Source organism: Arvicola amphibius, chromosome 7, assembly GCF_903992535.2.
Source record: "Arvicola amphibius chromosome 7, mArvAmp1.2, whole genome shotgun sequence".
Lineage (NCBI taxonomy): Eukaryota > Metazoa > Chordata > Mammalia > Rodentia > Cricetidae > Arvicola > Arvicola amphibius.
In genome coordinates, this window is record NC_052053.1 from 27,195,640 (window position 1) to 27,220,689 (window position 25,050).

General features: G+C 36.3%; 1 protein-coding gene across 3 annotated transcripts in view; it reads right to left on the reverse strand.

The window, feature by feature from the left end:
• Galnt13 (polypeptide N-acetylgalactosaminyltransferase 13) overlaps positions 1-25,050 on the reverse strand; it is a 491,359-nt gene that overhangs the window by 166,510 nt on the left and 299,799 nt on the right. For all 3 annotated transcript variants that reach the window (XM_038338251.1, XM_038338252.1, XM_038338250.1), the window contains exon 9: positions 4,645-4,825. In XM_038338251.1, the coding sequence (XP_038194179.1) occupies positions 4,645-4,825 (181 nt within the window). The remainder of the gene's footprint in view (positions 1-4,644; positions 4,826-25,050) is intronic.

Consider the following 25,050-nt stretch of genomic DNA (forward strand, 5'->3'; position numbering starts at 1 on the left):
TTTAGAGGTATGTTTCTAGAATCCTTCTATTTAATTTCCCCTTTGTTTCTGTTCAAAGCAAGACCAAAAACTGTCAACTGAGAAAAGGAGAACCCTGGGGTGATATCCAGGGAGCTGCCTCTAGTCTGCTGGCATCCAGCTAGAAATCCACCTCTCCAAAGAAAGAAAATCAATATTAATAGAACAGCAACTGTTTCAAATACGTTATTTTATGAGTACACTCAATTTTCAAGTTCCTAAAATCTTTATTCATGACTAACAGGAAGAAAATGAACACCCGCATTTACAAGGTTTGTTCTGTGAAGAGTGGTTTTTACGTACATCATTTCATTTAAAAGGATTTGCTGGGGTAGTCAGATTGGCTCTAGCTAAAACAGCCCAATTACTAGTAAAATCTTCCTCATGCCTTAAGGGCTGATGGGCTTTAAAATCCATGATGCGAGACTGGATATCAGCATCCTTACAAAGACAGCCAGAAAGCACACTACACACATACTATTCTTTCCAGCACTGACAAGCGGCAGTGCTATACTCATTTACACTCCAGTTACAGATGGGATTAGAAACATACCCATGTTTTCAAAGTAGCCAAATGGCAAATGGGTGCAGGCCAATACAATCAGGATATCAGCAAGCAACAAAGTAGTCAAAGAAAAGTGGTTAGCGTGTGCAGCTCTTCACAGGTTCCTGAAGAATATCAATCCATTCAGGATTCAGAGAAAATAGAAATCAACAGGTGTAAAACTACCTTGATTTTATGTGTTTAGGAAATTTGTATTAATATGGTTTTGATTCTTTACAATCATTTAGTCCTTGTGAGGAGGGTTGCTATACAGTGTACTTCAATAATTATCTAAAGTTATAAAAACTGGCCACATATAAACTGCTAGGACTTTCATTCCAAGCATATGGAGTCCGTCTTCAACTTTGTTCTATCTATTGGTACTTAACCTGGTTCTGGATAATAGAGGAGGGGCAGAGCTTTGGATTTGATTACTTGGTATAAGCTAGACATCTATGGGTAATTCAACAGAAAGCAAAACAAGGTGGCTCCCATCTAAATGCATGGTTTCTTAGTTCTTCAAGTTAGCACATAAATATTTTCAAGCTCTACAAAGTTATAGGAACATTTCTAGATACTAGGAATGTCAACATCTGAAAGACTTTAGACAGAGATAAGTAATTAAAGCTAACACAGCACTGTAAGAGCTTATAGCCCTATTTAGGGTGTCTGCGTTCATTTCAGTTTCACTGCTGTGACAAATCACCCTGATCAGTAAACACATTGAGGTAGAAAGGTGGCATATACTTCTAGGTTATAGTTCATGACAGCTTAGAAGTCACAGTGGCAGGAGCTCAAAGTAGCTAGTCCTGCCACACTCACTTTCAAGAGCAGAGAGAACTACATGCATTCAGGCCTGCTAACTTGCTTACTTGCTTGCTTGCTTTTCTCCTCTCTTTTACAAGACCCTTTGCCTTGGGGATTGTCCATTCCACAGTGGGCTGTGTCTTCCCTCATCAACCTATGCATACATATTTGTGTGTTCATTACCGTGATGAAATTATTTTAATTATGCATGCAAATGCCTGCATTTCCCTTTTACAAATTCACTTATTGACAAAAGACACACAAAGACAGAAACTAATCACTCAGAAAATGATGAATGCTTTTAGCATTTTGACTTTAACTGCAGAATCCATCAAAATTTATGGTAAATTAAATAATGACTAAAACCTTTATTATAAAAAAAAACAGATTTCAGCTGGGCGGTGGTGGCACGTGCATTTAATCCCAGCACTTGCAAGGAAGAGAAAGGCAGAACTCTGTGAGTTCAAGACTAGCCTGGTCTACAGAGCAAGTTCCAGGAGAGGCTCCCAAAGCTACAGAGAAACCCTGTCTTGAGAAAAAAAAATCATTTTTAGCTTCCTGTATATCATTACTAGGGTAAGATTGTCATCTACAACCTGACAAAACTTCTGTTTGTTTAGTCATCTAAATGTAGCTTCTGACCTGTGTGAAATCTCAGTTTCCTATTGAGAAATCATAATTTCTTATTTTTAGTTTCTACATTTGTAGGCAGATTGTCCCATATACTTAATGTAGAGTGTTAAACTCTCAATGGCTCTTATAAGATTTTAAGGAATTTTAATCCATTCTTTTCATCTCTCTCTCTCTCTCTCTCTCTCTCTCTCTCTCTCTCTCTCTCTCTCTCTCTCTCTCTCTCTCTCTCTCTCTTACTTGCAAACGTACAAATCTGTGTAGTAGGAACAGGTCAATCCCAAGTGCTCATGAATGTGTTAGAACATGGGCACTTCCCTGGTGATACAAACAGCTCTGCTCCCCATTTCCAAGTCCTGAGATCAGATGGAGACTGCCTCATGTGATGTTTGTGAGATGGACCATTTCTGTGCCATTTGAAAACAAGTTGTCATTCATCTACTTTTTAGCTCAATTAATAATTACAAAAAATGTCTAATGCTGAGACTTTAAGATCAATGCCTTGCAAATAAGAAATTTTTGTTGCTACACAATTTGATATAGAGAAAATTCGAATGCCTTAACAATGAACTTAAAGCTGTCTCCCAACTGTCATTTTCTGCAGTGGGACAGGAATGAACATTGTCCAATGTTTCTCTATCTATAGGAGTTCAAAGTTTACCACATGCTATAATAATAATAACAATAATAATAATAATAATAATAATAAATCTCTGCTTCATTCCCTAAATTTTCATTAACTAAACTCATACAAGAGCAGCATTAATAATGGCAACAGTAACTCATCGCTTTCCATTCATAGACATTAACAACACTGTGTGTGTGTAGTGTACACAGGTGTGCTAACCAGACATTTACATGTGCTGTTGCTTGTTGTTCCAGTACATTGAACTCCTAGAAAGCTCATTTGCTGTCCTCAGTCCCTGACCCTCTCCTATAGAAAAGGTTGTGTGTTTTTTTAATCATATGAGCTTACCGCAGGCTCACAATCCTATGATTATTCCCTGTGACTTTCACCCCTTTGCGCATTAATGAATTTGCATGCCTTTTCTTCTTGTCAGTTCATTTCAGTCAGAGAGAAAAGGTCTCTTAGCCCACCATAGCATTACTTTCCATGCATTATTTCCACTGGGGATTAACACATTGCATGTTTCCAATAATTCCCGATCATTCATGCTGTTAATGCAAGCTTCATTTATTTCCTCATAATACATTTCTTTCATTCATTAGTTCTTTGTTTATTTTGTACCTTAATGTCTCTACAAGCAATGATTTTCATTCAAGAAATGCCAACAAAATAATATGGAAAGGTTATATAAATGTCACTGCTTTCCCGCAGATTTTACATATTCTGTTGAACTCTGAATATCTGGACAGAATTTCTACAATAAAGAAAATACTTGTAGTCGTGAAGTAGTGTTCCTTGAAATAGCATTTGACTTGACAGAGAGAGGCTTGAAAAAAGTGTAAAAAGGTCCTTCTATTGACACGTTCACATATACAATACCTCCAGTTTTCTTTCTGATATAGAATTCTGGATCATAAGAAGGTCCATACTAGCTTTTCCATTCTTCATACTTGTTTATTATAAAATCAGTCACTGGCATTATATAAAGCTTCAGAAACCAGTGTGTGCCATTTAGAAAGCAAACTGCCCTTTTAAGCTATGTAATAGATTATATTGCAGAAAAGAGTATGAAAGTGTAGATTCCTTTTGTTCTTAAGGGTTACATGAGAAGGTCACTGAGTACCTTGAAGTTGTGTAGAAATATTAAAGAAAGAACACTCAAACTGTTTTGTTAATATAGCCAAAGTACTTTAAATTTTATTTTGATAATCAGATCTATATTTTGACACCTGAAGGCAATCATTATATTTAACTTGCCACATTAATTCATTAATCAATCATAAGACTGGTTAGCCTTGCATTGCTGCTCCTTATGCTTCAGTTTTTGTTATTGCATAATCATTTTTGTGCCTCAAAATTCGGTCTTTATCTAAAAGTAAGTAATAATACTGTTGAAAATAGATAATTCAATAAAACTATTACAAATACAACAATGTCCTACCATTTCTGGAATTGAATTATTACACAATTACTTATTCCTAAAAATATTCTTCCCCATAAGTTATACTTAAGTACTGAGAAATTTATAAAATATAGAAAGTATAAACAAAATGATAATAATCATTTCTACCTCACATCTGCCATCTGCAGTCTTTATTTACTTTTACTTCTATACAACTAGGTCTATGCAACTAACGTAGGAAGACATTTACCATTCAGCATTGTTTCATTACTTCTTTACTTAAATTTATTGATAGTTTACTAAGCCATACTGTTTAAATACAAGTTAAAAAATTTATGGTATGTGTAAAATTAAATTGGAATATCTGTGGAATGTCATTCTTTTATTTGGGTAGAGAATAAAAATGATTTTTCAAATGTCTAAGTTTTTTATTCTCATTTTAGGTGAAAAGTACTTTCTCATAAAACTTTATCCTACAAAATTTTCCATGATATTCTGGTAATGAATAATACTGTATTTTAGCTCTTAGGCTAATAGGAACAATGAAACAGACATCCTGCATGTTTAAATTTTTCCTTTTCCTTTTAGAGGAAGGAAAATGTCAGCATTGCTTACCTGGGGATATGATGTAGAAGAAATCTTTAAATTCATCCATCCAAACTTCTGCCAGTCTTCTGTTGTTCTTATTAATGACATGGCCAGTGCCACCAGGGAAAGTATATGGAGTTGCCTTTCGAAAAACATGACCGACATGAGAGCAAGTGACAATCTCCAAAGAGCCTCCACATTGCCAGATCTAGGGAAAAGAGCAATTCCATGTAAAGGCCAGTAGAAATGATACAGTGAGAATACATAGCATGACCAAAGTTTCAACCATACCTACAGATGTTACACACATGGACACAGAATTTTAAGCTAAGATAATCACATGTTACAAAAGAAGGTAGTCTCTTTAAACAATGGTAGTACTGGGACTTTGGAACTAGGATGTAGCTCTTTTCAAGTCATTTTATTAGGTAACCCAAGTTATGGTGTACAGTTGTTACACACTGTTATTTAGCATATACTTTAACATCCAGATTCTGATATAAGTGAATCTCATTGTGAACTGATAGAGATGATGCAATATCAAAAATCTAAATTTGGTTTGAAGAAAAATCTATCAATTACCCTCCTTACATTTGGGATTGCAAATGCTTACCCACTCTCAGACATCAAAGTTGGTCTCATTTGTTGTATAAACATAGATACAATATAAATGATGACAACTTCGACTCATATCTCAATGTCAATGGGACATTAATTAGTATAACAAAACATTTACTGGTCACATTTTTTTTTTGCTTACCTCAGAGATAACCAAATATACCTGCCCATAAGTGAATTTTTGAGTCCACTCTCCTCTACCAGTCTGATCTTATTTTGTTCAAGGAATTTAAAAAAAAACTGTTAATGGTTATACCAATCTCCCAGATGGCTGATAAAATTAAATAAGAAATAAAGTAAAATCAAACTTATTGACATAACTGCTTTCTCTTTAACTTTTAAAAAAAATGCATTCAACCCATTATCCAACCTTGATAGTGTTCTCTGAGTTTTTTGTCTTGCCCAGTTCCCCCAGTAGTTAAGTCCCAAAGAAGAGGTCTACATTAACTATAAACTGACTAGCCTAGTAGCTCAGACTTTTTGTTAACTCTTATAACTTATATGAGCCCATTATTCTTGTCTATGCTAGCCATGTGGCTCGGTACCTTTTTCAGTGAGGCAGTCACATCTTGCTTATTCTTTGGCTGAGTCAGGACTGCAGAATCAACTTTCCTCTTCCCATAATTCTCCTGTTCTCATTGCCCCATATTTACTTCCTGCCTGTTTGTCCTGCCTATACTTCCTGCTTGGCTACTGGCCAATCAGTGTTTATTTAAACTATAATTGACAGAATACAGATCATTGTCCCTCAGCATGATAGTATTGTCTGTAAATTAATTTACAGATGACTCATTTGCTCAGGATGTTACTAAAAAACACCAGATCCTGGTTAGATGATGACTTCAACAACAGAAATGCAGTTTTAATGTCTGAGAAGTTGGGCCATCTATCATCATAAACTCATACAGATAAAGCTATGCTGCTATTCCCTCTTCTTACAACATCTCCATGTCTTTTGGATTAAGGTTTTACACACATGAACTAATTGCCAACTACTTACAGATCCATTTTCCATGTATAGTCATATGATTTCTGTCTGAAATTTATGTTGTTCTAAATCAGAAAGGATTTTTTTTTCAAAAAAAATTATGTGACTTTGCTTCACTGCTTGAATCCTTCAATGATTTCTCATTGAACTAAAAATATAAATAAAATTTCCTCATAGTTCCTCTAAGATGATCCATAAGTCTTTTCATATATAAACAACCTGCTATTTTTCTAGAACTACATTACACATTTTATTATATATCAAAGCCTTCTCATATTCTTACTTTATACCTATGGAATTCTATCATAACCCTTTTCCATTAAATGAGATGCCCCTTTCTCATTCTTATTCCAGCCAAAGCATGATCTCGCAAGAGCCGTTTCTATAGCCTGGGGAAATAACTCAATCATGCTGGTAGAGTATTCCCTCATGCATGAGTTGAAGTCCCAGAAACAATGTTGAATGATGTGCCTGTGTGGGTATGTGCACAAAGCTCCACATAGACACTCACAAATACATATAAGTTGAAAACAAAACCAAAAGATTTTTGAAAGATTTTCTGTATCCCTGTGCTTCTTTCTTTTTGCTTAGTTAGACTATAAAAAGGCAAAGATGACTGGTCATTTTTGTACGCCCAAGAGCCAAATATCAACTTGAGGCAGAAAGACAATTATTATGCTGCCAAAATGAGGAAATGAATCATTTAAAATTTAGCTATCAAGGTTAATATGAGAAAAAAATCACTGCTGGAAGAATGATTAGATAAGCACCTTTGGGATGCATATAAGTTACATATTGTGAAGTTTTAGCCATATGGATTAAGACAAATTACCTTGTCAAATGTGAGCTGTTGCATAGTTCTTGGAAATTAAGGGAGTTATTTGTAGGGTACCATACAGCACAAGAGTAAAATAAAATCTAATTTGCAGCTCATGGTGAACAAGGCCGTTGAGCGACACAAAAGCAACCTTACAAGCACTACTGACATCCTTCACATGGGATCGCACAGTAATCTCAAATTCCCTAGAAAAAGGTTTAGCAGAGTTCTTAGCATTTTCATGATAATCAGGTCTTTCTTAAAAGTGACAGTACTTCAGAAAAATAACACACAAATTAGTGAGCCAGAAATTTTAAGGTCTTATTATTATAAGGAGTTTCATATTTATTGGAAGAAAGACTTTCCTTCTTTTCCAGCGATTAGACCAACAACAACAACAACATAACAAACCAATAAGTGGGGTTCAGTGGAAAAAGGAGAAATTATCCTTTCCCTACCAGAGTGAATTCCATGAATAGCAAATGGGCTAGCTATTCCAGTACTGCCATTTGAACAGAGAAAAATGTGCTTAAAATGTTCTTGGAAAATCATCAAGCTGATTTTCATTTCTAGTGTAATAAAAATGGTGTCTAATCTAAAGAATCCAAAGAATCTGGATGTTATAGCAGACTTGGCAGGTCAGAAGACTAAGGGACTGGAAGTGTATCTAGCTTCAACTTGCTTCTGAACCTTATGTGTCAAACATGGTGCATAAAAATGAGAGCTATAGACTAGCAGTATAGGTAACCAACAGCTGTTTGCACAAGTAAGGAAGACACCTGGTGGCTCTCTGTTGTGACAAAGATTGAGACCATCTCTCTACAACTCTTGGGAGTCAGAGAGATTTTGCAAAGCAAAGCACAATTTTCAGAAAATGACAAAAATGAGCATTGAAAATGATCACCACCAAGAGGAGATGCATCTATACGGAGCCAATCATAGACACTCATAAGCTAATATATTATACATGATCTACCATTTCTCCAGCCCTCTCTTTTGCCTGACTTGGCTGGAGAGAGAACACGAATATACACTCAAAGGTCTTCAGTCATCATGGGCCCATGAGAAAGTCACGCAAATGTCAGCTACTGTTTACATAACAAGGCCTTTAGAAAGAACAGAGGGATTTTTAATAATTGGAAGCCGTCAGGAAACCATGGAGTTTGTCATAAATGGCAAGCATTAGCACTGCAAAAACTGCTGTCTTTGAAAGCATAAAAACATGATTGGAGAAAAAAATTAAGCACTATGAGTAAATAGTAAGTTATACAGCACAGAAAATTCAGATTGTACAATGCATCCGCCATCAAGCAATTATTGAACCTGTCCTGGGAATTCTCTCTCTTTATTTTTATATTTTATATTGCAAATGTGCATTAGAACTGGGGTCATTACGACACCCAGGTGACTCTGTATCTACTCTGTCAACTCCTGGCACTCTCCCAGCTTGAGTCTTATGAGTTCTATGATAATAATCGGGCTCAGGGCATAATAACCTCAAATATGTGAACATGAAATTAGGAAAAAAATAACTTCTGAAACAAAAAGGTAACGTTGATTTTCCCCAACCCGACTCTCCCATTTGACATATTGTCATAAAAAAATTCTCCCATGACCTGGATAACCTGAGTATCAGTCATACAACCCTCATTGTGTTTCTGTCCCTGCTTGGAGCCTAGGTGAATCTAAGCAAACAAAGTGGCTAAAACCTTTTACCTTCATCTCTCGTCTATTGCATTGCCATTCACTTTATTCCAGTCTTACTTCATAACTCATTCACTTCATTTTATTAAAATGAAAATGCACAACATTCTATGAGTCTTTGATCCTCATTTCTGAAAACTTTCCTCTCAGACAACAATTTTATTAATATTTTTTACTTCAAAAAGTTATCCATCTTGTGCAATAGGAATATCAGTCGCCTGGAACCTAGTAGAGTAAGGAAAAAAACTAATCTCCTCCCACTATACTCTGAGCATGCACACACCACAGATAATGGAATTTATTGAAGTAATGGTCCCAAAGCTTTCTGCCCTTTCTATCTTAATATGTAAGGTCAGAAGTGCTGGTTTTATGCTGTCCTGCTAAATGGCAATGATCATTTTTATGGTCATCCATTGGGTTATGGATATTTTTCAATGTTTAGAGGGGTAGGTAACAAGTTGTTATTGGTAATGTGTATTGATATTTCATTTGTATACTGATAAAGAAAGCTTGCTTGAAGATTAGAGAGTAAAACATCTGCCCTAGTCAGCCTTATAGACCTTATAGGCAGTGGTGACACGCACCTTTAATCACAGTATTCACACTAGTTTGCCCTAGAAATCAGGTGGTAGGGGTGCATGCCTTTAATCCCAGCCCCAGAGAGGAATATAAGTCAGGAAGAAACAGCTCTCAAACAGTTTCATTCCAAGGACTCCTGGTGGCAGGATCACCATTTTGGACTGAGGTAGAGGTAAGAGTCAGTGGTTGACTGTTTTAGTTTTTTGACCTTCAGGTTGAACCTGAATAACTAGTCCTGGGTGTTTATTATTAATGCTACATTTGGCGCATAACATTTTTGGTTCAAATTTATGAAAATGCCATTTGCCTGAGGCTTTTTAGCCACCTGCATAGGCCAAAGCTGAACACAAAATAGCCAACAAGACTTGGGAGGAAAACTAGTGCTCTCAACTCCCATCCATCCCAGCTTAGTTTTCTCTTCTTCCCTGCCTGTCTGCCCATGACTTCCTGTGGCATTGCTAGCTTGCTACCACCTCACGTGGCACCCCCATAGCATCCCTTGGCTCCCCACATCTTCCTGTGGCTTCCACATTCCCTAATGCTTGCCGCCAACCCTGTGTATAGCTCCCATGTGACTACCATAGCTTCCCATGGCTCCCACAGTCTGCACACACCTGCTGCATGACTACCCTGACAGACATCTTTAACAAAGATCTGTTCAGTTTGGGTTTGAGTTGTGTTTAGAAATCCCACAAGTTAGTGACATTGGAACAAGTAACACCAGAGCTCCAGCAACTCTGGAATGCTTTATAGGTATAGATGCGACCTCTGCTGGCTCACATGGTTATTATACCTTAAAATGGATTTTAATGGAGGTAAGTCATCTGATAGTGGCAAATAATATCACTATCCAGGAATTGAGTACCTGTAATCATTTTCTGACCAGGAATGCCTTTTTTTCTTTAAAAAAAAATGCTAAGCAGGAGTGACTAGAACCAACTCCACGGCCCTGACTGTTCCAACCAATCCAACATGGCAGAAGTGTGTTCACTGCCCCTTTGACCCATGCTCTCCGCCCCCAGCTCCAGGGATGCAGTGGGTAAATGTTGCCATTAAGCAACTTGTAGCACTCTGCTAAAAAAAATCCATTTAAGTGCAGGACCTTCCGAATGAGCCAAAGTTTGTTCTACCAGCATGAACCAAGAAGCTGTTCCTCAAAGAGGCTGTGCTTTTTTTTTTTTGCTGCTAACACTGAGCCAGATTTGTGTGTGGCTGCTTATTTGTTTCCAGCAGCTCAGCCACAAAATAATTATACAGAAACCACATTAATTGTAATATTGTTTGGCTAATAGCTCAATCATATATTTGGCTAACTCATGTCTTATATTAACCCATCTCCATTCATCTGTGTATCTCCATGAGGCTGTGGCTTACTGGGTAAAGTTCAGGCGTCTATCTATAATGGGGCTATATGGCTTTTTCTTACTCTGCCTTCTTTCTCTCAGCAGTTCAGTTTTCCCTGCCTAGCTCTGTTCTGCCCTGCTATAGGGCCAAAGCAGTTTCTTTATTCATCAACCAAGAAGGACCCACACAAACACCATTTCCCCTTTTTCTGTTTAAATAAAAATGAAAGTTTTAACTTTAACCTAGTAAAATTGCATATAACAAAACAGGTAGTAAGCAAGAATTACAGTTAAAATGTTTGTATATACTTTATCTTTTATTATAACGAAGGAAAACTATAATTATAGCTATCTAAAAGGGGAAATTGTGTGAAAAGTCCTTCTGCATATGTGTTGCTTTTATTGGTTAATAAATAAAGAAACTGTTTTGTCCATAAGCTTAGCAAAATACAGCTGGGAGCGGAAAAGTAAACTGAATGCTCAGAGAAAAAAAAGGCAGAGTCAGGGAGATGTCATGTAGTCACCAGAGGGTAAAGATGTGAGTTGCCAGCTGGAAATTTACAGTAGGCCACAAACCTCATGATAAAATATAAAATAATAAAAATGGGTTAACTTAATATGTAAGAGCTTGCTAAAAAATATGCTATAATGATTGACCAATAAGTTAATTAATACAGTTTCTGTGTGGTTATTTCAGGAGTCTGGACAGCTAAAAAACAAACAAGTAGCTTCCCTACAAGTTAAGAAGACTTCTCTTAAAGGAGCCATGCCTTTGCTTGCCTCCAGCAAACAATCTATCTGAAAAAAAAAAATGCAGCTACCAAAAAGTGCTTAACTCTGTTCTTGTGTCTAGAATACCTTCCTACTCTCTTTCAGTTTTATGTGGATGTAGTTGCTCACATTGGCATGACATTTGTAGACCAAGATTGCTTGTTCATTTTGCAACTCTTCAAATCTGAATAAGGATGATGTGGGATTCCCCTCTGTATGCAATGAATATATTTTATTACCATTGGTTAATAAAGAAGCTGTTTTGGCCAATGGCTTAGCAGAATAAAGACAGGTAGGAAATCCAAACTATATATATATATATATATATATATATATATATATATATATATATATATAGAGAGAGAGAGAGAGAGAGAGAGAGAGAGAGAGAGAGAGAGAGAGAGAGAGATGCCACATGTGGCTGCTAAAGGAGGACCTACCCAGTAAGCCACATCCTCGAGGTAATACACAGATTAATAAAAATGGGTTAGTTCAAGATGTAAGATAAAGCCAGAAATAAGACTGAGTCATTGACTGAACAGTGTTATATTTAATATAGTTTCTGTGTGATTATTTGGGTCTGAGCAGTCAGGAAACCAATGAGCAGTCTCCACCTACATGTGACTACCTTAGTGATTACTCTGCCAGTTTCTTTAGTAAATATTTTGAAAGAAAGATTTAAAAAATGTGAACAAAGAGAGGAATTTTAAGGCCTCTAAGAAGAATGTGCATGACAGGTGTGGACACTTACCTCTTGCCATCACAGTACTCTGGGAATTATTGCAAAACAACATGAATCAATACCAAAGTATGCACTATGAAACAAATAGAGTTGTCTTTTATTGACAAATTCCTCTGTAGTCCACCTCTCCCTTAAACTTACTATGTAGCTGAGGAAGACTTTTAAATTTGGATTTTCCTGTATACACCTTCCAAATGCTAGTATTAGAGTCCGGCAATGCCAAGTCTGTTTTAGGCAGTGCAACATTCGCAGTAGGCAAGCAAGCTCCAATCATATCATAAACAGAAATGTTCTATGTTGCCTCTACGTTCTATATTTGTAATATTTTGTCAGTGCTCATGCCCTTAACTTTTCTATTGGAACAAAATTGTGATCATAGAAACTATTTGGAGGTTCTGTTGCTTAATTCAGGAGCAAGTAAAATGACTGCTTATCGCACATTTAATTTTTGCTGATATAGTGTTGCTGTTTATTTTCTTATAAAAAACACACTAAAATCTTGAATTTTACTATTCTCTAAAAATTAGAATATCAGTATCTTAACAGTTTACTTTAACAACGATGAGTTTAAAGCTATAGTCAATGATTCTTTCAAGTAGAATACAATGGTATGTTTTCTTAAGTCATTTTATAAGAGCTGAATAAATAGGAAAAACTGAAAAGAACATTTGTCTTAGCCAGATAAACTAGTAATACTCGGACTTCTTTATATAATCAAGCATATCTGATTGTTGATTTGAGACTTCCAAAAGATTAATATTTATGTATTTTATCTCTGTTAACCAAATTTGATTGTGTATAAATATATTCTTTTATCCATAGAAAATTAAAGCTAGTAACTGTGATTGACTCCAGATTTTTTTATAGATATCCTTTGATGATTTGTAGTAGATAATCAAAAAGTAAAATTGTACATTGCTCATTTGATCATCTATTTGATTTTCTCCCCACTGCCAAGGAAAAAATTAAGTAACTTACATTATCTTTTTCATGTGTTTTGGCACCTACAGTAGTGACATTCTAATTAAGGATCATACAATTCACAAACAGCTGGTTTTGTGACTTGTGCTTATAATTTCAGAGCTCCAGAGACTAAGGTTGGAGGACCCCTACAAGTTCAAGTCTAGCCTGGGCAGCATACTTAGTCTCAGACTAGTCTAAGTGAAAGTATAAGACCTTGTCACAAGTAAATAAATAAACAACAAAGATACTTGTCATAAGTCAACATGTGTAATTGTGCTTCAAGAGGAACTCTTTCGAAATTAAAGTTGAGTCAGACTGTTGCAGGCAGCTACCTGTTATTCTGAGATTCACCTTCTTCCATGCCTGCCACCATCTCTGCACTGAACTATTATGACATCTTCAATAATTAAACTAAATGGCATATAGTGGAGGAGACGTGAATCAATGGTTATGTGTGTTTTTAGAAAGTGAGATTAGATTCCTGCTCAACTGACCCTTACCAGTTGAATGACCTCACTTGCTTTTTTTCTGTGCTTTAGGTTGTAGATAATAAAAACGATTGGGCAGATGTACTCAAGAGGGCTGCTGTGATGATTAAGGCAAACTAGGGCACGTAAAGATATTTAGTCTTTATATGGAAAATGAATTTGAACACAGTAGACTGGAGAGATGTATTAAGGAGTGATTGCAGTAATCTAGGGGCGAGATGATAATGTCCTATGGTGATGATAATGAAACAGAGAGGCGTGTAATAGCCTGACACAATTTAGGGAATTAAAATTATGAATTAATGCATGTGTTTTTTGAACCATTGTGTCATCTATCAGCCTTAGCTCCCAAGCTTGTTCCAGTAAACATTGCTTGTCTATGCTGTCTTTCATTGATCTGTTTTCACTGAAATAGAACGCTACCTCCCTCTGTAACATCCCATTCAGCTCTTTATTTTTAGTTTAGTATTTAGTTAAATATTTATATATTTTTTTATTTTTTGAGGTCTTATTTATACATAGTTGTATGAAGCTATGTGTTATAAATATACACACATTATATCTTGGAAGCGTCATGTTTTACTTCGTAAATAAATGCAATTTAGATAGTAAAAGATCTGAACTTAGTAAGACCAACCAGTAGTCTATGCTATAGCTAAAACAAAATGTCAGTCTAAGTAGGTTCATAGTATATAATGATTGATTAATTCATTAAAGGGTGCATAGGGAAATATGAAGAATTGCATGATACCCCCAAAACATGTTTGTCACACAACTGACTTAGAAGCAATAATTATTGCTTTCCTTGTCCTTGAGAAGATAAATTGGTGATTCTGATAGCATATACTACATTCACCATGAGTACTTCACTCTCCATTTTGTGTACTCACACACAGAAATACACACACACACAGAGAGAGAGAGAGAGAGAGAGAGAGAGAGAGAGAGAGAGAGAGAGAGAGAGAGAGAGAGAGAGAGAGAAATAGAACAGGTAGATGGGTGTCAAATTCTATATAATTCCTATAATTGTAAAATATTCTGCAAAAGCCTCCACTGGTACAAAGCAGATTCATGAAACCACTATTCTTATTTGGTAGTCATATTCAGTAGGAAGTTTTACTTCACTATAGCCTAAAACTTGGCAGCTTTTCTGCTTTACTGATTCTTTTCTTATACAATATTTTGATGATATCCTTTCCCCTCCCCAAATCTTCCCCAACCCTGCCCATCTTCTTAAATATCTGACTTTATTTTCACTCCCCACTCTTTCCCCTCTCAAAAACAATACAAAATAATACAAACAAAATTCAATATAAACTAAATAAGGAGGAGGAAGAAGAAAAAGAAAGACAGGCAGGCATGCAGGCATGCAGGCAGGAAGGCATGCAGGCAGGCAGGAAGGCAGGAAGGCAGGCAGGCATGCAGGCAGGAAGGCAGGAAGGCAGGAAGGCAGGAAGGCAGGAAGGAAGGAAGGAAGGAAGGAAAGAAGAAAAGAAGGAAGGAAGAGAGGAAGGAATATCCTATTAAAACAAATCACACATACACATAACAAAACAGAGTTGCTTTATGTTAGGTAGCTGTTACTGAGCATGCGACCTGATAATTATTTTGACTGGGGGATGCCATCTTTCTTTATTGGTTGAGCTGTGTTCTACTTTACTTTACTTTGTAACAGTTTATTCATGTAATTTGTAAGTCACCAGATCTGAGTTCATTTTTTTTCTGATATTTTCTTTGAGACAAGTTCTTGTTATTTAGTCCAGCTGCCCAAACTCATGTTCCCCTTGCATCTGCCTCCTTAGGGTTAGATCACAGATGTGTGCCACTATGTCTGACAATGAAGTCACATCTTGGAGTGAATAGAATTGAAGATGAGGATTTGCCTATATCAAATTGTTGTGGCCTTTATGTTGTCAGCCTCCAGGGGTAACAAAAAGATCAAGCCTGCTGAGAGACTCTATCCCGTACTTTATACTTTATAACTTAATGCTTCATTTTGTTTTAAAATATCATGGATCATACCTAAAGCTTATGCAGGCTAATCGAGACCTGAACCACTAAGCTATAACTCAGCACAGTCGAATACTGCTTTAGGGAAAAGAAATTATTTGTGTGGAAAATAACATAATGTAGTATACTTAAAATTATAAGGATACATTCTGTTGTTGAACAAGACATAAAGCAATTATAGAATTTGTAAATGATACTAAATCTGAGCATCCGTAGAAATTTTAGAATTAAAAAAAGAGGAAGGAAGACTGAAAATGTTTTTAGAACCATAAAAATAAAACCCCAAATTTTAATGAATTCATACCTACTTGGGAAAGTTAAATTTACCTTCTCTGTATTAGAAGAACATGATAAAAATAACCACTTTGGGGAAGCTGGGGAGTTGGCTCGGTTAGTAAATGCCACATTGATAAGAGAACCTGAGTTTAGTGCCTAGAGAACATGAGAGAGAAAGAATATGGTGATTTATACTTACAATCTTACCTTTAGGTATATAGAGACTTGTAGATATTAGAGCCTCCCTAGCCATCCAAACTACTCAATGGCAAGTTTCAGGCCAGTCACTGACCTTGTCTCATAAAAAGACAGTCTGGTTCACAGGTGTCGATACTGGGTAAGTATGATAGTTGTTTCCCTCATTTAGAAGCTTGCATGGCACCTTCTGCTACTACCTTAGGGATGGAGGAGACGTTCAGGTCAGTACCTGGTCAAGTGACTGCTGGCCTTCTGTCTGAAGTGCATGGTGTCTTTAGCAATAGGGACTTAACTTCCCCATCTTACAGGGCACCAAAAGGCAACAGTAATGTTCTCTGGTGTAGTTTTGGTAGGTGGTTTTTGACTCTTGGGGAGAGCATTGTTAGATTTAAATTTTCAATTAAATTATATATTCATTTTTATATTTATAGAGACTCGTGTGTACTGTATGGTTGGGGGAAGCTAGTTAATAGTGTGACTGTATGCTTACTGACGTTATTATGTCTTGCCATGGGCCAAAGCAGGTAATACTATTCAGCTATGGAACCCAACATCCTTGAGAAATCTCCTCATGGCTACTAACCCTGCCATGTCATTAGTACTTCACCATATTATATGATGACATACTTCTTAAGCTGGGATTTCAAAATGGCCTTAATGAATGCTGACCCTGAGAGTTTTCCTTCATGAATTTAAAGAGAAAGCTGTGGGGATGCAGCAGACTACTATAGGAAGGTGAACTTCAGGCCACACAATTACTTTGTAGCACACCATTCCCAAGCTACTCTCTCCCGGTGTTATTCCCTTAAGATGAAGAACCAAACCTGGTCAGAAAAAGCTCAGACAAGGGCACAGAATAGGTAGGTCACACCCAAACACTTGGGATTTCTGTCCTGGGATTTGCAAACAAGATGGAGGAGGACAGGGGGCGAAGGTGGAGGCAATGGCATTAGGAGGCATTTCTGTTCTTCTCTGTTGTGCTTGAGCCCCTGATCCAATCCTGCCGCATTAGGATGTATTCAATCCACAGGACTGACTGCCTACTTTGTTTACAGAAACTCTGTACTCATTTGACGCCCTGGGGGTACTGTGGTTCCTATGTGTTTTTTTTTTCCTATGTGGTTTTTTAATATTAAAATGTATTGTATCTTAATGTAGTAAGTTAATTTTTGTTGTACTATATTGGTTGGAATTTTATTAAAATAAATTGTATTATACCATATTTATATGTTTAAGAGAAAAATTATATAACATAGAATATATGCACTATTATACAGCACAAAATCTAAGAAAGAAAATAAAAGAAAAAAAAGACGGGGTCGAGAGATGCCTGCAAGTCGCACATACAACAGGATGCCAGAACAGCTAAGGTAACACCATGGCCGCGTAGCGATATACAGGTTATTAGAAATGATTAATTTACAAGTTAGAGCAATCCAGTAATAGCCTAAGCCGTTGGCCAAACAATTATATTAATATTAGCCTCTGAGTGATTGATTAGTCTATAAGTGGTTGCGGGCATTGGCGGGCGGGAGAGAAGTTGGTGTAGGGGGCCCCGACGAGACAGAGAAAAGCCTCCGGCTACATATGATTCCTTATGACTTTTTTTCAGACAATCCTCATTGTTATTCTACCCTTCTTTCTCCTTCTGCATTTATCTCTAAGTAGAGCCCACATTTTTTCTCATTTCCTCTCTCAGATGATTTGTATTCTGCTCTTCCCTCCTCTATTGATCCCCGATCCAGCCAATGGTCCCCTTTTACTTTTCTGATTTCTGCAGTTGTTAAAGGATATGCACTCACACTTGAGAGCAAAAACCATTAAGTGTGCAGCTGTGGCTGTAACCCACTGCTTTCTAATTGAACTTGAGAACCACTAACTAGAGGGAAATAATAAATGAAGTCTGGTACTGGAAACTTAGTAAGCTACCTGGGGCTAGTGAAGTTACGGACCTTGGAGGAGAACTTACAATCACTATTGTTAACCCAGCCTAATCCCTAACTACATTCTAAATACTTATCTTTATGCCCAGCTGTAGGTACAGTCTTTGCCCGTCATTAAGCAAACTTCTCTTTGAAACAGATGAAGATAACGACAACGAATCAAACTACAGAGTTGTGGAACCCAGTTCCAGTGTATCCGTCTGCAAAACAAATCCTACACCTATAGGTTCAGGAAATAATTAAAAAGAGGGGCGCCAGAATATAAGACAGCAGTATGTGAGGTTGTCTACTAACAATGACAGAAGCTGTACTCATGGAGTCTTACGAACCAGACTGCCAAAACATAGGATGAACTGGGGCAACACAAATAGACATGCTAATGAGGATGGGGAAAGACAAGGTGACTTCAACCCCTAACAAAGAATGACAGCCAGTTAAGGAGTGCTGAGTGGGAGAAACGGCTTTCCCCTGAGAAGATCATAGTGGTTAGAAGAGAACAAATGATCTACACTGAAAACTTGGATGTGAGTAACATTATGTAGTCTGAGATGTCATATATATGCATTATGTAGGCATGTAAAAAAATTCATATAAAAGAGAAGGTCAGAAAACTGAAGGAGAGTGAAAAGGTTTGTACAGGATGATTTGGAAGGGGAAAGGGGAGGTGGAAACAATGTAATTATATTATAATCTCCAAACAATAAAAAAGTGCTGGCTACCACAGTATGCAACACCAAACTTTCTAAAGCAAATCTACTTAGGTTTGAAGCTTCTGAATGCAATGACTAACTTTTTTTTTTTTTTTGCTAAATGTCGAAAAGTTTAGTTTTAAAAAGGTGAATGATTTACTGATTAAAATCAAGGATTTTCCTATCACCATTGTTTGTCATATAAATATCAAATAAGCATAGCTTTGGATTGTATTGTATGAAGATATGATTGTGGTTGATTTGCTTACCTGAATCTCATTAAAATACTAAATAAATTTTGGCATGGGATTAGGGCAAAAATTTCAACACTTACTGAAATGTATCTACATATAATTCTGCCATTTTGTACACTCAAAGAATTGTTCATATCAGTAACAATTAGAAAATCAAAACAGCTCAATTCTAAAAAAAAAGAACATATTCAATATCCTAAAACATTAGATATCAACCTTCCTAATGTTGCGATTGTTTAAAACAATTTCTCATGTTGTAGTGATCCCCAACCATAAAATTATTTCTCTGGCTACTTCATAATTATAATTTGGTACTGTCATGAATTTTAATGTAAACATTTATGTTTCATGATAGTGTTATTTATTAATTTGAAAAAAAACACTGTAAAGTTTTCACATGTCTATTATAAGAAAGGTGTAGCTAAGTTCAGTGAGGGGTTTTGAATCCTGGCCATGAACAGAATAAGCTTGGTGTGAGTGATATCTTCTTCAGTCAGTCCTTTCCTTAATAGTATGATATACTACTCTACTGTCAAACGCATGTAGATGACTAGACTTTCATATTTCCAGTTTGTCCATTTACAATTCAACTTGTTTGTGGGTCACTTGAAAACAAAACCCGGATATCAATCCATAAACCTACGAACACCTGATTTTTGACAACGACACAAAAAATATAAAACGGAAAAGTGAAAGCATATTCAACAAATAGTGCTGGTATAACTGGATACCAACATGTAGAAGAATGCAAATAGATCCATATCTATTGCCATGCACTACACTCAATTACAAATGGATCAAAGACCACACCATAAAAGCAACCACGCTGAATCTCATAGAAGAGGAAGTGGGAATTACACCTGAGCACATTGGCACAGGAGAAAAGTTTATAAATATAACTCCAGTAGCACAGACACTGAGAGAAACCAATAAATAAATGGGACTTCCTGATATTGAGAAGCTTCTGTATAACAAAGGACACAGTCAACCAGACAAAATGGCAGCCTACAGAATGGGAAAAGATCTTCACCAAGCCCATAGGGGGCTGATTTCCAAAATATACAAAGAACTCAAGAAATTGGTCATTAAAAGAACAAATAATTTAATAAAAAAAATGGAGTTCAGACCTAAACAGAGAACTCTCAACAGAGGAATCTTAATTGGCTGAAAGACACTTAAGGAAATGTCTAACATCCTTAGCCATCAGGGAAATGCAAATCAAAACAACTCTGAGATTTCATCTTACAACTGAAATAATGGCCACGATCAAAAACAGTGATGACAACTTATGCTGGAGAGGATGTGGGGTAAAGGGAACACTCCTCCATTGCTGGTGGGAATGCAAACTGGTACAGCCGCTTTGGATATTAGTATGGCTATTTCTCAGAAAATTAGGAAACAATCTACCTCAAGACCCAGCAATACCACTTTTGGGTATATATCCAAAAGATGCTCAATCATACCACAAGGACTTGTGTTCAACTATATTCATAGCAGCTCTATTTGTCATAGCCAGAACCTGTTTCATGTTCGGAAACAACAAGCCCATCATCTACAATTTAATTTCTAGTGGAGATAGTCCTGCTATTAACATGACAGCATTTTGTCATGTGTGTACTATTAATACTTTTCCCTTTCAATAATTTTTGTTCCTGCAATTTTCTGACCTTTATAATCAGTGTATGACAGAACTGCACTTTCTAGATTTATTATTCTACATTTTATTAGGGTTTTGATATTAGAAATCCCCATCTCTCCTTTAGACCTACTAGGGCAACACACAGATATGACTATGTGAGGGCAAGTCTTCCACTTTTTGATTAAATTATTTGTGTGAATAGTGAAGGCTGTTAATGATGAACACAAACTAGTTTCCAGGATATTGAAAATCCCACAACAGAAGGCAGTTCTACTAAAAAAAAAAAAAAAAAAAAAAAAAAAAAAAAAAAAAAAAAAAAAAAAAAAACTAAAAAAGAACAAAATCTAGTGACTAGATTCACATATTTAAAATAATAATTTCTTTTCTATGATGTATGTGTTACTAGGAAAATATCTTTAGGAAAGACAGTAGTGCATTTCATAAGAAAATGGTCTTACTCTTTTATCTTTAGTAGTTAGTAAGCTTGAGGCCTAAGAGTCCTAGAAGTTTGGGGAACTTTAAAAATATACTTATGGGAAAATATTTTAGAAAGTCATATGTTTAGACTATGTGATTCCTTTGTTTTATAATTAACATTTCGAATAAATCTTTACTGTGAGTATATAGATATAACCAAATACTGGGAAAAAATAGCCAATGATTTGTTAAATAACACTCCACACTTGTAGGTTGGTTTCATCCTGTACTTGATAATAAGATTGTTTGAAATCAGAAACATCTAACTTCTTATTAACGAAGAGCTCACGGCAACTGCATGAGGCTTCTCTAGAACTCACGCCCATATAGCCCCCTTTAAATATTAGTAGACCACACAAGCACCTAGTTACAGTGTATGGCATCTCTTGTCCATTTGGAGATGCCAGAAATATATACAATGAACTCAGATAAAGAATACTCTATACCCCAGAAAATAGTTGTCCTTTGTTCATGAGATTCCTCACCATATAACCTCACCCAACTTTACTTGTCTCATTTTAGTTGAAGTGAGGTCTCTGGTGCAACTTGTAAAATAATTCTCCCATGTAACGTGGAAAGTGGTCATTCTGTGTAACTTGTAAATTGATCCTCCTGTGTAAGTTCATTGGTTCTCCTGGGTAACTTGTAATGTGGTCCTCCTGTGTAATTTGCAAAGCAGTTTTCCTGTGTCTTTTGTAATGAGGTCCTTCTGTGTAACTTGGAAACTGGTCAAGTGATTTGCCACCATGATGATGGATTTGAGGGTTGGGAGTGACCTTTCTCTCCTCTCCCGCATTTTTTTCTCAAAATTTGACTTGGTATCTGCTCAGCAAATACACATTGCCTTTGTGTCAAGCATCCTATTGATCAGAGAAGGAATAATAAAACATTTTTTTCATCAAGTTGAATTGTAAATGGTAGAACTGGACATAGCAAAGTCTAGTCATCGACATGCATTTGACAGTAGAACAGAATTTCGTACTGTCAAGGAAGGGACTGACCCAAGAGAATATCACTCATGCCACATCTACCACGTTCACGGCTAGGATTCACAACCCCTTCACTGAAAACAGGTACACCTTTAGGTGGGGAAAGGGCCACAAGTAATTCTAATGCCATCCATGAAACGTTATGGTTCTCTTTTAAACATTGTCTTACAGGAATACTTTTATCAGTAAGACAAGTATAAAACATAAAAAACAACAATAAAAAATCCACATAGGTATATCTCAAGTACTCATTAAAAAGTCCTCAAACCCCACTTAGAAAACAAGATATAATAGTAGCGTTTTGGATTAATAAAACTAATTAATAGCAGTTAGTGTCGACCACATTGCTGACTGGAAATGAGTTCTTAATTATGAGAAGCTGAGAGTATAGGTTAGTGGCAATGCACTATGCTCGGTTTACAACATCAAGAGTATGTTACGTGTTTGTGTGTGTACAGATACATGAAACAACAACATTTAACATATTACCCTGCTCCTATAGTCAGTGTAAATAGCAATGTTTTCACACAACATGTTTAAAGCATAATAAAGATAATTCTTCTCGTTCCCTATTCTTGCAAGATACCATTCATTGACATTTAAAGTTACTTTTTGTTAAATGTTTCTGATGAAAAGTTAGTAAAAAAAATCTTTTCCTCTTATTGAGCACCAATGTCAGTGGAATCTCCTCTTCCACTTTTGTTGTGTTAATGAAGGCTAGATTAGACCTCCAACTCATTTACAAATAGAAACATCTCAACCAGATTTAGCTTTCTTTCACCTCCCTCAGGAAGACATTTTCTTCTCTTCTAATGTTAAACACTACCCTGGACTTCAAGAACTCAGAATACAGGCAATAGATCCAAGAGATGAGGCTTTGAATATCAGCACTACCAATTGCTAATCACAAATCTTTTTCTATGCTGCTCAAATTATTCAGCTATATAATATAAAAGGAGGAACTCACACTATTCTGATAAGGATGTAGGCAAATAAAGAATACGCAACTTTCTTACTAACTAAAAGTATTACACACATTACTTTATCACCTCCATATTAGTCCTCCAAGATTTCAGGTATTTATTTCATCAATTATCCATTATATTTCAATATCACATTGCATTTAAGTATTTGCTATCAGTCTATATTTTCTTTTATTACTCTATGCTAAAAGGATAGAAAATAAAAAATAATAACTTGGATCATATTTACCCCTTAAGTTGTTTTGCAGTTTCTTTCCTGCTTGCTGGTAAATGTGTTTTTAAAGTTTCTCTTCCCTTACATATCTTCAAAATCCAATTACCTTATCTTATTTTCCAGAATTCCGAATCCATCATCCAGAACTGCTCATGAAGCCTTTTATGAGCTTTCATTATTCTTACTTTCTTGCTTCTCTGCGGTAGCTGACACTATTGACAATCACCATAACTTTCTAAGTTTTTTGTGACATTATATTAGTTCTTCTCTGACAGCTTTGCCTTCAGTTGCTCTTCCTTCTCCCACCCCTGAATGGAGGTGCTACTTAAGGACGTGCCCTGCTCTGTTACTTTTCCTATTTTCTCTCTTGGCAAAGCCAGTCATGTTCAGATAGTTCTTTACTTATAAATGCTGTTGAGCTACCTTTCAAATCTGTCACCTCGCCTTTACTTTGCCTCAACTCTGCCTCACAAATTCTAACTTCATCAGGTTTATCTTTAACTTTACATGACCTTAAGGAGTCTAGAGTTTCCATTCATGTGGTGACAAAGTATTGAGTTCCTGGGGTCTTTCTGCTGAGTTACAGAGATGAACAAGGAAGAGTCACTGTCCGCAGGGAAAATCACTAAACCCAAGCATGTCATTGAGGGGTTTGTGAAATGAATTTCTAAATAGTCTGCTTATTAAAGTTTTTCATTTAAAACATTCCAAAAATCCTGATGATTTCTCAAAATCTCTTGCACTTTAGTCACTTAAGAAATAGACTACCTTAATTAAGATATATAATTCCTTGTTCCCATATCCACCCTTCCTATATCCCGTGAGGAGTGCGTTTTCCCATTGAGACGGTGGGACAGATCTAACGGGAGACCACCAAGTCCAGTTGGAATGGGACTGATGGAACAGGGGACCAAACCGGACTCTCTGAATGTTGCTGACGGTGGAGGAGGACTGAGAAACCAAGGATAACGGCGATGAGCATGAACTTTACAGCATGGACGGGCTCACTGTGAGCCTTGTCAGTTTGGTTGCTCACCTTCCTGGACCTGGGGGGAGTTGGGAGGACCTTGGACTTAACATAGTGAAGGGAACCCTGATGGCTCTTTGGCTTGGAGAGGGAGGGAGTGGGGGTATGGGTGGAAGGGAGGGGAGGGAAGGGGGAGGAGGAGGGGAGGAGATGGAAATTTTTAATAAAAAAAATTTAAAAAAGACAAAAAAAAGAAATAGACTACCAAGTGGTTTAGCTGTTAAAATAGAGAACAACAACAAAAAATAAATGCAGAATTGAATTGCTCGATTAAAATAAAGAGAAGGTATAAAAGACTGAGTATTGCTTCATTATAAAATGACTAAATAAATTTAAATGTAGGAAAATAATGGAATGAGAATCACAGAAAGAAATTTATTACCAAAGAGCACCCTGTTGGCACTAAAAAGGGTTAATAACCTCACGATACAATTTTCTATCCATTTTAGCATATTTGTAGTAAAAATTAGTGGTTAGTTGGAAAATTAATGAAAGCATTTTTAGAATCTTTAATCTATCTAGTCAGATTTTTACAGGTGGTGAATAGTGTGAAGTTGCTGATTTTTAGGGATAATTAAAAATCTGTTAAAATCTACAATCAGCCTTTCACTGATCCTTAATTACTCTTGCATTTATTCTTAACACTCAATTTTGAAGTTAAATCAAAGTCTCCCCTTAGTACCATGTCACACCTCAGAGTCACTCCTATCTGGAATCTGCT